The sequence below is a fragment of the Dendropsophus ebraccatus genome, chromosome 6 (genome assembly GCF_027789765.1).
Source record: "Dendropsophus ebraccatus isolate aDenEbr1 chromosome 6, aDenEbr1.pat, whole genome shotgun sequence".
Classification (NCBI taxonomy): domain Eukaryota; kingdom Metazoa; phylum Chordata; class Amphibia; order Anura; family Hylidae; genus Dendropsophus; species Dendropsophus ebraccatus.
The window spans coordinates 55,289,663-55,305,859 of NC_091459.1; the positions used below are offsets into that span (position 1 = coordinate 55,289,663).

General features: G+C 44.0%; 1 protein-coding gene across 1 annotated transcript in view; it reads left to right on the forward strand.

Moving 5' to 3' along the window:
* Nucleotides 1-271: 271 nt before the first annotated feature.
* The window catches only part of ARFGEF3 (ARFGEF family member 3), a 77,912-nt gene continuing 61,986 nt past the window's right edge, over nucleotides 272-16,197 (forward strand). Inside the window, exons 1-4 of the mRNA XM_069975013.1 lie at nucleotides 272-571; nucleotides 7,967-8,018; nucleotides 12,829-12,910; nucleotides 14,852-14,983. Coding sequence (XP_069831114.1) covers nucleotides 487-571; nucleotides 7,967-8,018; nucleotides 12,829-12,910; nucleotides 14,852-14,983 — 351 coding nt within the window. The 5' untranslated portion in view covers nucleotides 272-486. The remainder of the gene's footprint in view (nucleotides 572-7,966; nucleotides 8,019-12,828; nucleotides 12,911-14,851; nucleotides 14,984-16,197) is intronic.

Consider the following 16,197-nt stretch of genomic DNA (forward strand, 5'->3'; position numbering starts at 1 on the left):
TGTGAGGTTCCTGAGCCCAGCAGGATGGCTGACACCTTCCATACAATATAATAATAGCAGGTGCCATGTGACGAGGCGCTGAGCAGCTCCGGGCAGGTGGCCGCCTCCTCTGCGCATGCTCACACACACACCTAGCGCCTACAGCCAAAACGTACACAATCCTCCCACAGGAAATCCCTCGCCGCTCCCCCTCCTTTCCTCCATGGTTTCTTCTTTTCGGTAAAGCCTGAAGGAGGATTTCCTAATCTAATAATTAGCAGAGGGGGGATTATCCTCCTCCCCCTCCTGAGCACGGGCCGCCCCCTGCCGCTCAGCCCTGGGAGCACCAGCCGCGATGTGTGTGCTGTGAGGCTGTGGAGCCCGGAGATGATTCATCAGCTGTGGAGGAGCCGGGATGATGCTGCTGCGCACTGACATCTCCTAGAGAGGGGCCTGAGCATCATCATCATCATCATCATCATCATCAGCCCGGACACATCCACCAACATGGAGGAGATCCTGAGGAAGCTGCAGAAGGAAGCCACGGGCAACCGGCACCGGGCCATCAAGGAGAACTGCTCCCAGGCCATCGGTGAGTGGGCTGCACCTGGCCGGGCTCATGTGTGGATGCTGACAGATGATGGCTGCCTGCAGCAGGTGGAGGCTTCCCCAGCTTCTCCTGACAGCTCGGGCTCACTGCCTGTCACATGTAGGCCACACCACCTGTATGTGTGTGTGTATGTATGTATGTGTGTGTTACCTGTACATGCATGTATGTATGTGTGTGTTACCTGTACATGTCTGTTACCTGTACATGTCTGTTACCTGTACATGTCTGTTACCTGTACATGTCTGTTACCTGTACATGTCTGTTATCTGTACATATATGTATGTGTGCATGCTACCTGTACACGTATGTTATCTGTACATGTTTGTATGTGTGCCTATTACCTGTATATGTATATATGTTACCTGTACATGTATGTGTGTCTGTTACCTGTACATGTATATATGTTACCTGTACATGTATGTGTGTCTGTTACCTGTACATGTTACCTGTATATGTATATATGTTACCTGTACATGTAGATATGTGCTGTTCTGCAGGTACTCCAAGTAAAGATCTCATCTGTACAGACTAAACTTTTCTAAATGGTACCAATCCTAGATTTTGGAAGCATTTGGGGCAATGACCTACTGATCACTCCTATATCTGACCAGGACTCATTGCTTCTGTGCATTCATTCATTCATTAGGTCCATTGTCTCCTGTTTGCACTGAATGCAGAGGTTCCCTATAGTGGGGACCTGCACATCTGCAGAATATAGGGCGCTCCTTATATCAGCCTGTAGACTTTCTGTGGAGCAGCATAGTCTGACCTGCCCACCAAGTCAACGCTGGATGCATCAGTGTCCCATTTTATGGTGCGTTTACACGAAACGATAATTGGCCCGATTGTACGATTAACGATGTCGGAGTAACGATTTTTTTTCATAACGATCAGCGTTTAGACGGTACGATATATCGTACGGAAAAATCGTTTTGCGGCCCCCACTCGCAGCCCGTCCCTCTGCTCGCAGCCCGGTCCCCCGCTCATCCGCAGCCCCCTGCGCCGCCCCGATCGCCACCCCCGCCGCCGCTCTGATCGCCGCTGCTCCGATCGCCACCCCCTCCGCCGCTCCGATCGCCGACCCTCCCACACCCCCTCCCCCGCCGCTCCGATCGCCCCTGCCGGCCCGCAGCACTGATTGGCTAAAGAGGGGAGCCGGGAATTTCAAATGGCTCCTCTTCAGCCAATCAGTGCACTGAAGAGGGGAGCCGGGGATGTCGAAGACCTGCTACGCGGAGCAGGTAACGTATGGTCGCGGGGGGCCGGGCGGCCAGACTTTTGCGCGACGACTGTTTACACGGGACGATCAGCGAATTTTTTGCGAACGACTATTTGATAACATGTTGAAAGATCAAAACGAACAATTTCTCGTTCGTCGTTTGATCGTTCGCTGCGTTTACGCGTACCATTATCGTTCGAATTCGATCGTTATCGCGCAAATTTGCAGGATAATCGTTACGTGTAAACGCACCTTTAGTCAGCGATTGGCGGCCAGGTCCAACTCGGACCAGTAATTGACAAGAGCTGCAAGGTACCCGGGTAGGTGAGTATTCCTTATTATTCTTTTTTTACCATGCATCCAGCAGTGTAAAAACAGCTGCTTTAAGAGTTATCCTCACTAGAACTAAGAGGATAAGGCCAAACCCTGAGGGACAATAAATCTGAAGAACAATGGCATTATCTTCTTCCACCAAACCATTTGGCTAGTTACATTCTCTTGGCACTTGACTACATATGTGGTCCAAACAATGGAAACTGCAGTTCAATGTTTCCAAATGTAAAATAATGCACTTGGGAGAAGTTCTGTGTTAGCAAAGACTTCAGAAGAGAAGGATTTGGGGATAGTGATTTCTGACTAATAATGAGTCACCATAACAGCCAGACAGTAAGGGAAGCTAATTGAAGGGATATTGTGATCCTGCTGTATAGAGCTTTAGTGACATCATATCTGGAATACTGTGTCCAGTCCTGGAGTCCTCACCTACAAAAAGATATTGATAAAATAGAACAGGTTCAGAGACGGGCTACAAAACTGGTGGACCTGTCAGGAAAGAAGTAAAGGAGAAGTCCAGGGATTGCCCCCCCAGGACGTGGTCACGGAGGAGTGATCCCCGCATCCTCACCCGATCGGGGTCTGCGCCGTAATGGTGCTGATCCTGGCTCGGCATCCTATTGCTTTCAGCTGCAGCAGCCGGAAGCAATAGAACAATGATCTCATAGATGTGTGTGTGTGTGTGTGTAAAAAAATAAAAAAATCCCCTCCCCTAATAAGTTTGAATCACCCCCCATTCCATATTTTATAGATAAAAATAAACATGTTTTGTATCGCCGTGTGCGTTATCGCCCAAACTATTTATTTAATTCCTGATCTCTCACAGTAAATGGCGTAAGCGCAAAAAAATTCCAAATTGCTAAATTGCGCATTTTTGGTTGCATCAATAGTTGCAGTACCAATAGAAAGAACACATCAGGGCGCAAAAAATGACACCTCACACAGCCCCATAGACCAAAGGATAAAAGCGCTATAAGCAATTATTAAACAATATATAATAAACAATATATATAAACAATTATTTTTTAAAAAAGGTTTACATTTTTTTAAAGGCCATTAAATAAAATAAAATTTACACAAGTTACATATCGTTGTAACAACTTGGGAAACATGCATAACAAGTCAGTTACCCTAGGGCAAACGGTGTAAACACAAAACCTCCCTAAATTAAAATTTTTTTTATTTTTTTTTTCAATTTCACCACACATTTGATTTTTTTCTGGTTTTTCAGTGTATTTTATGCAAAAATTAAGCCTGCTATTGCAAAGTACAATTAGTGGCGCAAAAAATAAGGACTCATGGGTCTGTACTCTGTAGATGAAAAAATGCAAGCGCTATGGCCTTTTAAACATGAGGAGGAAAAAACAAAAGCAAAAAATTTAAATTAGTCCGGTCCAGAAGGGGTTAAAGGACAACTTTGGCGAAAATTTTTTTTGGCTTATTTAACACACATTACAAAGTTATATAACTTTGTAATGTGGTTAAATACCCGGTCTGGCCCCCTTCCCCCACTTTCCGACTCCTGACCCCCCACCCCGGAAGTTAAAGAATGTATACATTACCTATTACGGTCGTCACGGTCCTCTTCTCCCGGGCGGCATCTGGTGACGGGTGACGTCAGAGCTGGGGGGGCGGTCCGGGTCTTCTTCCTCTTAGGCGTCTTCATTGAGAGTGAATGGGAGAGAAAAGGCTGCTGGTGCACATGCGCACCAGCAGCCTTTTCATTGGCTGGATCGCATCACATGGCTTCCAGCTTGCTCAGCCCTGATTGGCTGAGCTTGCTGGAAGCCATGTGATGCGCTCCAGCCAATGAAAAGGCTGCCGGTGCGCAAGCGCACTGGCAGCCTCTTCTCTCTCATGGACCCGGAAGCAAGAGACATCGCTGGACGGCGGACGCAGGTGACGGTGAGGCGGACGGCGGGCGAATGGAGTGGCGATCGTCACCGGAGGGATGGTGAGTATGGTGTCTGTGTGTGTCTGTGTTTTTTTTTTTTTTTGGGGGGGTCCCGCCGGAGTTGTCCTTTAAAGGGTTATCCAGACAGCAGAAAAGGTCCTACCTCTTCTGCTTTGTCGCTTTACTTCCTTCCTCTGACCCTCTGATGAAAATTTCCAGAGATGAGAGGGGGCAGGAGGATTTTGCAGGCATTTCATGTAGTAGGTAATGTCCAATAGCTGCGACATTTATAACCTCGGGAGGGAGGAAGTAGAGAGCAGAAGAGGTAGGACCTTTTCTGCACTTCAGAAAACCCCTTTGAAGGGAATGTGTCATAAAAAAAATTACTTATTGTTTAAATATTTTTTTGTTAAATGTTATTTAAAAGAATTTGACATTTTTTTCGAGTTTTTTTAATCATTTCTAATTTTTCTATCTATAATTTAAAAAAATCCTGATTATATTGCAGTTTTCATTTTCACCACTGGGGCTAAAACTATGCGGACACGTTCTTTCCTTTCTGTGGTGATAAGAGGAGGCTGCTGTAAAGTGATCTGCACAGCATTAGGCTACGTTCACACAGAGCAAAAGGGGCGGATTACGCGAGGAAATATTTCCGCCTGAAATCAACTGACGCTGAATTTCGAGCAGAATGTAAGCAGAATCCCTGCGTATTCCGCTAGGAAAGTGTTCAGCTCGTAATCAGCTCTTCAGCTCAAATTCAGTGCGGAATACTCGAAAAAACCGCGCTGATTCCGCATGCATTCAGCGCTGAAATTCAGCGAGTATTTGGCGAGTAAACTAGACTATACTAGAATACATACTAGAATCCCCCCCCCTTTTTTTCCCCATTTCCGCGCTGATTCAGCGCGTAATTTCCACTTGTATTACGCTTGTATTCCGCACTGACACAGAAAATCAGAGCCCCATTGGTTTGTATAGGCTTCCGCTAGCGGAAGAATGAACATGTTCATTCTTCTGGCGGAAAGCGGATTAGTTCAATGCGGAAATTCCACCGTGTGAACTGCAAAGCAGAATTTCCATTCAACACAATGGAAATTAGCTCTGCACCTATTTTAACGGCTGAAATTTCAGTGCTGATTCAGCGCAGAAATTCAGCTGCTTTTGCTCTGTGTGAATGAGCCCTTACAGCGACATCTGACACCAGTAGATTGAGGAGTCAATAGCAGCTCCCTGTGGGATGAACTATTCACAGGTCACAGAGCACGCTCAGAAATTTTCATCTCTGGCTAATGTCATGTATGTCCGTGATTCTTGCAGTAAAGCATGTCAGTAAATGCTGTTAAAAACGGACCAGGCAAGATTGCCACCACCATAACAATGTAACAAAGTGAAATAAAAAAATGACACTCAGAAACAGTTAGGAGACATAATTGAAACCTTTAAATATGTTAAAGTGTCACTGTCGTTATAACTTTCAAAATCTAAATCAACAGTACATATAGAGCAAGTTTGCAATTTACATTCATTATTTTTGTTGTTGTTATGCTGTAAAACAAAGCTGAACTTACCAGATCCAGTTCCAGTCTCCTGAAGGCAGCTATATATAAGAGCTATACTTACTGTATCCAGGTCCAGTCTCCTGAAGGCAGCTATATATAAGAGCTATACTTACTGTATCCAGGTCCAGTCTCCTGAAGGCAGCTATATATAAGAGCTATACTTACTGTATCCAGGTCCAGTCTCCTGAAGGCAGCTATATATAAGAGCTATACTTACTGTATCCAGGTCCAGTCTCCTGAAGGCAGCTATATATAAGAGCTATACTTACTGTATCCAGGTCCAGTCTCCTGAAGGCAGCTATATATAAGAGCTATACTTACTGTATCCAGGTCCAGTCTCCTGAATTTTCTGACTTGTGCTGGTTAAAAAAAAAACCCAGACTAAACACAGGAATCCCAGCCAGTACAGAGAGTCACGGCTCAATGTGTCCATCAATCACATGACTACCTTCTCTGTGAGCGCTCAGATGGCCTGGTGTACACAAAACTTCCTGTTTTCTGACTGTTTCCTGTTTTTTGGGGAATAAAAGTCAGAAAACGGGAAGTGCCGTGTTTTCCATGATAGCTAAAAAAAAATTATAAATGTAAATTGCAAACTTTCTTTATAGCACATCTACTGTTGATTTAGATTTGACAGTGTTACTTTAACCCCTTAAGGACGGAGCCACTTTTCGTTTTTGCGTTTTATTTTTTTCCTCCTTGTGTTTAAAAGGCCATAGCACTTGCATTTTTCCACCTAGAGACCCACATGAGCCCTTATTTTTTGCGTCGCTAATTGTACTTTGCAATGACAGGCTGAATTTTTGCATAAAGTACACTGCGAAACCAGGAAAAAATTCAATGTGTGGCGAAATTGAACAAAAAAACACATTTCTTTTATTTGGGGGGTACTTGTTGTTACGCCATTCGCCCTGGGGTAAAACTGACTTGTTGTGCATGTTCCTCAAGTTGTTACGATTAAAACGATATATAACATGTATAACTTTTCTTTTATCTGATGGCCTATAAAAAATTCAAACCATTGTTAACAAATATCCGTTCCTTAAATGCGCTTCATTCCCAGGCTTATAACGCTTTTATCCTTTGGTCTATGGGGCTGTGTGAGGTGTCATTTTTTGCGCCATGATGTGTTCTTTCTATCGGTACCTTGATTGCGCATATACGACTTTTTGATCGCTTTTTATTACATTTTTTCTGGATTTGATGCAACCAAAAATGCGCAATTTTGCACTTTGGGATTTTTTTGCGCTTACGCCATTTACCGTGCGAGATCAGGAATGTGATTAATTAATAGTTCGGGCGATTACGCGCAGTGATAGCAAACATTTTTATTTATTAACTTTTATTAAAAACATGGGAAAAGGGGGGTGATTCAGACTTTTATTAGGGGAGGGGGCTTTTTACTAATAATAACACTTTTTTTTTTTTTTTTACACTTATACTAGAAGTCCCCCTAGGGGACTTCTAGTATATACTCACTGATCTCTCATTGAGATCTTTGCTGTATAGTAATACAGCAAAGATCAATGAGATCGGCACTCGGATGCTTTCGGCTGCTGCATCCGAGTGGTCAGCCGGGATCAGCGCCATTTTGGCGGAGACCCCGGCCGTCACCAGTCACGGAGATCGCTCCTCCGGGACAACGTCCCGGAGGAGCGATCTTCGCCACTAGACACCAGGGAAGTGCTGCGTCCGGTAATCGGATGCAGCTGTCATTTTTGACAGCTGCATCTGATTACTGTATTAGTGGGCACGGCGATCGGACCGTGCCCGCTAATACCCGCGGTCCCGGGCTACAAGCGGCACCTGGGACCTCGGCGGGACCTCGGCCGCGCGGCCCCGCTCTGAACACCTCTTGGGGACATATGACGTACGGGTACGTCATATGTCCCTAAGAGGTTAAAGGACTAAATAAGGTTCATGAGGGAAGTGTTTTTACATAAAAACTGAACTCAAGAACAAGAGGACACAGTAAGAGGTTAGTTGGGGAAAAGATCAGAAGCAACGTGAGAAAATATTACTTTAATGAAAGAGTAGTCGATGCTTGGACCAAACTTCCAGCAGATGTGGTAGGTAAAACTACAATAACTGAATGTAATCCTGACTGGGATAAACCTACATCTATTATAAGATTATAAGATAGGAAATACTAATAGGGCAGACTAGTTGGACCAGGGGTCTTTTTCTTCCCACAATCTTCTATGTTTCTATGTAGTGTGACAGTGTGGACCCCAGACCACTAAATGTTTTCTATATAATGCACTATACGTTTGTAGAATTTATTGTGCACATCTGTTTATTGTGTATACAGTGTTTATTCCACTACTTTAGCTCACTCATGTATGTTTCCTTATGTTTCTAATGTACAGATGTATTAGAAGCTCCAGAGGGTACAGCAAAGATCCCTCCATACCTGCTAAGGTAAGAATGGGTTGCTTTCTCTCCACGTTAATATTAGGGTTCTGGCTGCATACATGGTCCCTGTGTTCCTGATCAGCGCCATTTATAGCTTTATAATTTGGCATTCTTCAGGGTAAATGTCAGCATGGAGTCATATGTGGTGTCATTTACACCATAGATTTAGCCACAGCAATTCCACCTTGAAATCCACATTTTGATATTGGTTTAGATGCAGATTTGCCCTAGTCTGGCTTTGTTTTCTCCATTACACTGCAGCATGGTGTAAATTTTTGCCGCATGCAAATCATCTGTTAAAGACTTTTTTGCTGGATTCTATTGAAGTGTTAAAGGGAACCAATCACGCCGAAAATCCATCTTAAGATAAGGAAACGTGCTGGCACATCACCCAGCAGGTTTCCTAAACATTCCCCTGTAACCTCCGTGCCCCCCCTCCATCAGTCAGTAATCTTACTTTGAAGAAGTCCCGCGCTGGATGTAAATTTCTGGCAAGTAGTCACGGTGGGCGGATTAAGTCAAGGTGAGCAGAATCAGTCACAGGTCCTGGGCGTCTGTAATGTCTGTAATCACGCCCAGAGGGGCGTGCTTGAGGTCTGCCTTCCATCTACGTGACCCGGAGGCTTGCGTTTCACGTCGGCGGCGCGCTGATGTCATCCGCACACAGCGCCGTCGACTTCCGGAGTCCGCGCATGCGCAGTACGTCGGCGTTGCCTCCCGCCGTACTGCGCATGTACGGACTACAGAAGACGTCTGCGCTGCGTGCGGATGATGTCAGCGCGCCGACGACGTGAAACGCAAGCCGCCGGGTCACGTGGATGGAAGGTAGATCTCAAGCACGTCCCTCTGGGCGTGATTACAGCCATTACAGACGCCCAGGACCTGTGACTGATCCTGCCCACCTTGACTAAATCCGCCCACCGTGACTACTTGCCAGAAATTTACATACAGCGCGGGACTTCTTCAAAGTAAGATTACTGACTGATGGAGGGGGGCACGGAGGTTACAGGGGGATGTTTAGGAAACCTGCTGGGTGATGTGCCAGCACGTTTCCTTATCTTAAGATGGATTTTCGGCGTGATTGGTTCCCTTTAAAGGGGAACTTTAGGTAGAGGGGAAAACAAATGAAACTTCGGCAGAAGCATATAGCATTACTTACCTATCTATCCCACTTTTGAAACTACCAAAAATCCATTTGTTTTGGGGGGTTTGTTCTGTATTGTGTGGTTGTACTTCCTGGTTGAGCAGTTCTACACAGTACTACAGGTTCCAGAATGCATTGCTTTCTCTCAGCTGTTCATCACAGTCCCTCACCCTGCCCATTTAGTATGACAGACCTGAGTGCGGTACAGGGTTAAAGGGGTACTCTGGTATCAGAAAATTGTATGTAAATAAAACTATTACTCCAAGACATATAACTTACTAATATAATGTAATCACTAATAAATGCCCGTCAGGGAGCCCCTCTCTCATTATGATAAGAATCCCTGTTCCTTTTCAGTAAATAGTGGTGCAAGATGCTCTGCTATTTACTGCTGTTCTTTACACTGTGTGGGCTGGGCGCTCTGCACTTCACCCATGGTATGTAAAAGCTGATTAAACACACTGAGGGTCCTATTACATGAAGCGACTTTTAAAGATTAACGACTAACGATAAACAATTGCAAACAAGATTGTGTATCGTTAACCTGAAATCCTTCACCATATTACACCGAAGAAGTTAGATACGTGGAACGTGGAAATGTGGAACTTAAGCGAACAAATGTGGAAAAACAGCGAAGGATTAGCGAATGATTACCGTTAATTTTAAGTTCAGATCTAAATCAACGACATACGAACGATTATTTGATCATTGCCTGCAATTACATGTTAAATTCCAACGACTTAACGATTTTTCGCAAGTAATAGGGCCATAAGGGTCCATTTACACAGAAAGATTATCTGACATATTATCTGCTAAAGATTTTAAGCCAATGCCAGGAATGAATTTGAAAAGAGGAGAAATCTCATGCTTTCCTTTATAACCTTATATGTTTAGTCTGTTTCTGGCTTTGGCTTCAAATCTTTGGCAGATAATCTTTCTGTGTAAATCGACACTGTTCCTTATGAGAACACACAGCTGTGTTCTCAAACTGCCTTCCAGAGCCAATTGAGTTAAAGAACAGATATATTACTGTATATCTTAAAGGGGTACTCCGGCACTGATAAACCCCCCCCCCCCCAAAAAAAAAAACATAGTTTTAACTTTTACTTTAGCTCAGGAGTCTGTCTCCGTTTGAATTTCCTGCTGTTTGCAGGTCCCTGAAGCTGCCACAGAGCAGCCTGGGGTCAACAGTCATTAAGTAAGAAGGAGTTTACTTCACTTCCTGGTGGGGGGGTTGAGGGTGGAAAAGATGAAAAGCTTTTTGCTGGAGTACCCCTTTAAGGCATTTAGGATGTAGGTTAGCTTACAGGATGCTGCTTTCTGCTGAATGATGCAGTGGTTGCTGCAATCTTAATTGTGCAATCTTCTGCAGTAAAATGGGATATTCTGCAACAGTTTCGAGTAGGGAAATGACAGGAGTACTGGAGCTGGTGGGGAGGGAAGGTTATAGGGCTGTGATGGAGCTGAGGAAAAACTTTCTGGAAATTGTAGTACTGAGCAACTAATCAAGGCAGGTAAAGCTGCTAGGTAAGCAATGCTGTCTGCTTCTGCAGCATGTCTGTTTTGTTACCTGAGTACCCTTATTTTATTTTTTAATATAATCTAAAAACAGAATACTCCTTTAATGGTGGTAGAAGGGTTGTGAGCCTCCACCGGGCCCCCATACAGGAGTACCATCACGTATAGTGGGCCACCTGTGCTGAAACCCGTCGCTCTCCTCTTCTGAACTTCTGCTGACGTGGCCTGTGGGCAGGAAATGACCACTCAGGATACTGCCATTTCCTGTCCACACGGAACATCAGCTGAAGTCCAGAAGAAGCGGGCGGCTTTTGCTGCGGAGCGGTATAGGTAAGTATATCAGCACTGGCAGCATCATGAAATGGACATTTACTCTGGACAGCCCCTTTAAGTCCCAGTCCGGCCTTGGAGTTACTGTTCATAGCTTAGAACAAGTAGGCTCTCTCCATGTAGAACTAACAGTGTATAATTAGAAAACGATGAGAAAACCTTTTGCTGTTTATGTTGAAAACAATAATCAGGAAAGTTACTCTTAAGGATGTACCCGCTCTGTGCTAATAAATAGTTATTTAGGACATAAAATTCCCAAGGACACAAGGAACAGGGACTGGCTCCAAATCCTGTCATGCTCCAAATAGCAAAATTTCCCAAACAATTAGCTTTTTTTGTATTTCGTATTAGGTTGTCTTATATAAGTGGCTGATACCGGAAGCATTCACACAGTAAAGACCTGTACCTTCCTTGCATATCTGTTAAGCTGTAAGGACCGTATTACACAGCCTGATATTTATAAGGAAGTAAGTCCCGACCTGTCTGGTCCGTGCTCGCTTGCTCCTCGTTCCCTGCTTGCTGTCTGTGCTATTACATGTATAGGCATTGAGCGTGGGAGCTGCGCGAGAGGCTGAAGGTCCAGGTGGCCCATAGAAGCAAGTAGCGGTCTGCTGCTGCCGCTGCTCCTACTGCATAGAGTGCTGTCCAGCAGACCATCGATATCGGGATTTTAGGTCATGTTTTAAATCAATAAACAGCCAACCAGCTGATCATTTTAAAATATGAGCTATTACATAAAACTATTATTGTCCGGAACGGCCGGTAATTGGCCAAGTATGGCCAATAATTGCTTTGTGTAATAGTACCCGAAGTTATTCTATAGTAAGTAACAAAGGTAAAATATTTCCAAATAATGTATTAAGGGTGCATTCACACGTACAGGATCCGCAGCGGATTTTCAGATTCCATCTAAATAACTGAACACAGCATCAAATCTGCACCATCAAATCTGCTGCGGATCCTGTACGTGTGAACGCACCCTAAAGGTGTTATTCAACCAGTTTGAAAATGTAACAAAATTCTCTGCATTAACATAATGCACCATCATAATGCCATTCTACAAAGGTTTTTTTTTTGTCTATTTTAGCAAATTTCCACTCATTTGCCCCTCAACTTTGTTAATTTTTTTGCTGACAGGCAGAAGTGTCGCCTTGTGGCACTTTTCAAGCTGCTGTCTCTTCCAGGATTGCTTTTGGGGTTAAAAAGCTGGTAGCCTATTGGTTTAGAGGGATACTCCGGCAATTTTTTTTAAATCAACTGGTGTCAAAAAGTTTTTATATAGATTTGTAAATGATTCTATTAAAAATATCAAGTCTTCCATTACTTATCAGCTGCAGTATGTCCTGCAGGAAGTGGTGTATTCTTTCCAGTCAGACATAGTGCTGTCTGTTTGTATGAAAGACACAAGGTCAGGAGTTTTAGAAAAATCTCCCTGAACACCCAATGTACTTATTTGCCAAATTTGGGGTGAGAGAGTTCCGGCTTCTAAAGGCCTATATAGCACAGGCTGTGATAAAGGCCGCTGACAGAGAATAAAAGTGAGCAAGTGCTGTATAGATCCGGGAACACAGAGTAACTATCAGAGATGAGGGTGCAGCATTTGATTAGTGTTGGATGCAGTCCGAGGAAGCCCTGGAAAACATGAATACAACCATAGTCCATAGTCTGTATTCATGTTTTCCAGACAGCCTTAGGGCTGCACGAAACTTCTTTAACCACCATTAAATGCCGCACATCCGAGGTTCGCTCATCTCTGGTAACTATGGATTTTCTTTTTGTGGTCCACATCTTAACTTTTTTTTGTTGTGCATGTTTTCTTTAAAGGGAAAGATGCCTTCTACCCTTCCAGCTTGCACTGGAGTCAAAGAATATGAAGTTATCTCAACACGCACTTGCTGGCATGCAGGTAATGAATCAGAGGTCAGGGGGTATTAATGGCTTTTATGTGAGTATAGATGTTTAAGCATCCAGCTCCCAGTGGTCAATGGTTTTAGTGCATTTGTCGGCAACATTTTGGAAGCAGATGGCAAACTGTCTGATGCCATTTACCATAATGAAGACCAAACACTCATCGTAGCCTAAGAATAAGTCACATTTTTGGTGACCTTATAGAAATGACAAAAAAACACCTTGTGTTTGTGTACGAATCATGACCACTGGCCATTCTGTACAGAACAGTGGTTACGGGGGACTCCTGTTGTCCTGGTGTAGGTCTCAGAGTCAGGATGCCCACTTACCACACATTTAAAGGATATCCTATTAGGTTTCTTATTGTGCAATCAGGGTAAATTTCCTAAATCCTTAGGGTTTTATTGGGAATGGAAACCCAGGATTTTTCCAGAAGAGTGTCCCTGTCAGAAAATCTCCGGAAAATATAGGACATGTCCACAATTTCGGCATGGATGCACATCTGCAGTTCATGATGCATACCATGGTATTCTGGACCAGGGCCGGTGGTGGGGTACTGCCACTGGCCCTTTAATAGTATGCGCTCCTAATCGGGAGCACATACAGTTAAATGTGGCATTGTGATTGACTGGGCTGGAAGCTATTGGATTGGCTCTTGAGAAGCTGGTGGAGGACACAGCTGCAGCATGTATGTGTTTTTTTTTTCTTTTCTTTAATACTCCTACATGTTTATGGCCAGTAAAAACTGATGGTTTTCCAATCAGTGTTTCCTGACAGTAAAAACACCAATAGATGTGTGAAGGAGGCCTTAAGTGTAACTGTGATTAAATTTTTTTATTTTTTATTTTTTTCAGAAAGTGCAAGTGATTTTTTCGAAACTCTGTAAAAGGTTTTACTAGGCAAAAAAGCCTCTTTCTGTACTCAAAAAGCAATTTCCCAGCCTCCCCCCTCACTTATCTGTTCATTATCAGGCAAAGCTGTCTTTATTACAGTGAAGCAAAGTGAAGACTCGTTTGCTGTGTCAAATGTAACCTTTGGAGGGGGTAGGGGCTGAGGGAGATGAGTAAGCAGGAAGAGGAGAAAAGCAGCTCTGTAGTTTGCAGACTGTCTGGGCACAACATAAAACGCTGGGTTCACAAGTCAGAAAGGTTACTGCTAGTCTGAGATCTTGGTAAGAGAAGATTGCAAGATCCAATGTTTTGGAGGGCTGCCTTTTCTGCTCCGTGCTCACTCCTCTCCCTTGACCCCTCCCCTCTCCATAGACAATAATGGACACAGAAATCCTGCTTCTTCTGATGTGTGGGGGAGGTTGCAAAACAGCTTTTTGAGTACAAAATAAAACTCTTTTGCTTAATAAAACCGATTACAGAGCTTTTTAAAATCACTTGGACTTTTGATAGTAATTGATTTCTGAAAAGTGACATTTAAATGACGGTTACACTTTAAGGGTGCCTTCACACCTGGCAGATCACTGTCAGTAAATACACGCAGCGGTCTGAACGACCGCTGCGTGTATGTAAATCTGCCGGCCGTTTAACCCCTTCTGATGCCGGCCGGCCGCCTCCCGCTCAGCTCTGTATACATTACCTCCGCACTCCACGGGGTCCCGGCGTCCTGCTCTCGTGCCCGGCCAATCAGTGTTTTGCCCTGCCGCAGCCACTGATTGGCCGGGCGGGAGAGCAGGACGCCGGGACCCCGTGGAGTGAGGACAGGTAATGTATACAGAGCGGAGCGGGAGGCGGCCGGCCGGCATCAGAAGGGGTTAAGCGGCCGGCAGATTTACATACACGCAGCGGTCGTTCAGCGGTCAGCGTGTACTGACAGTGATCTGCCAGGACCTAGCCGACTTGCAGCGCTAAATTCATATGATGGTTTGCACAGTCACAGGAGATATTGGCCTCAGCGCTGACTCTGCTTTTCTGCTATTTTTTCTCTATAGAAACTTCTCGCTGATGACCGATTTGTATCCGTGGAAACAGAATCTGATGAACGGCAGCTACTTAACCAAATGCTCAACGCAGTTAAAGTGACCCCAACTCTACATGAAGATCTGCAAGTGGAAGTTATGAAAGTGAGTACTTCACACTGGCAGATCGCTCCTAACTACATTACTGCCACAAAGTGCCCGGTCATGGCTCAGTGCTGGATTTGTACATTATATGGTATACTACTGTATACTTAACAGAAATTTATACTTGTCTATAGTATAGAATCGATATGATTTCTAGAATCGTTAAAAAATATTGTATCCAGGAATGACAACAACCGTGCAAGATGCTGTGAAATGGGGAATGGAACCACAACCTAAGAAATGCTTAGAAATCTAATGGATTAGGTGTATGCCTTTGTCCTCATAGCTCAACATATATTTTTAAAGGGGCAGTCCAGCGTAAAATGTTTTTTTGTAAATCAATTGGTGTCAGACATTTGTAATTTACTTCTATTAAAAAATCTCAAGTCTTCCAGTACTAATCAGCTGCTGTATGTCCTGCAAGAAGTGGTGACATAGCAGACATGACAGTTCCTGACAGAGAGCACTGTGTCAGACTGGAAAGAATCCACCACTTCCTGCGGGACATACAGCAACAGATAAGCACTGGAAGCCTGAAGATTTTTTTTTTTATAGTTAATTAGTGAGTTAGTAACATGTTTAGTTGGTTCCTTTTACCTTTGGGACTGATGACGTATGTCTCTAGGACGAACCTGTGCCACTATATCAGACACAGAGTCAGGAAGAGAAACTATGTGTTTTCTGAAAAATCCATAGGGTCCATTTATTCTAGCGATTGAAGCTCTTGGTATTGGTATTTTAGAAATATAATAGGTTTAGGTTGTTTAGTTATAAGCATCCATATTATCTTTTTTCTGATTATGATTTTATAGAGGAGGATCTCCTATATCTTAGTGAAGAGAGCCCCCTGGTCCTCCAGAGGACCTCTCCATCTGTTCTATGGACAGTTCATATACTTTATTATCGGTCATGGAGCCTGGGCTCTGAGCTTATGAATCAAGACACTTTAGTCCTGACCACTGGGGAACAATCTCCCTATTGTTAGGGCATATGTGTAGATGCTCCAACAACGTTTTATGTATAATAGATAAAAAAGGGTATGTTCACACTGAGTAAATGTGGCAGAATTCCATGGTAAAGTGGAGGCGTGTGAGCCCTCCCATAGAGACCCTGTTTGACACTGAGGCAGGCGGGATTCCGCCTCAGAGAGTTTCACCACATTTACTCAATGTGAACATACCCTAACAGTAGATTCTAGTTAAAGGGGATGGCCA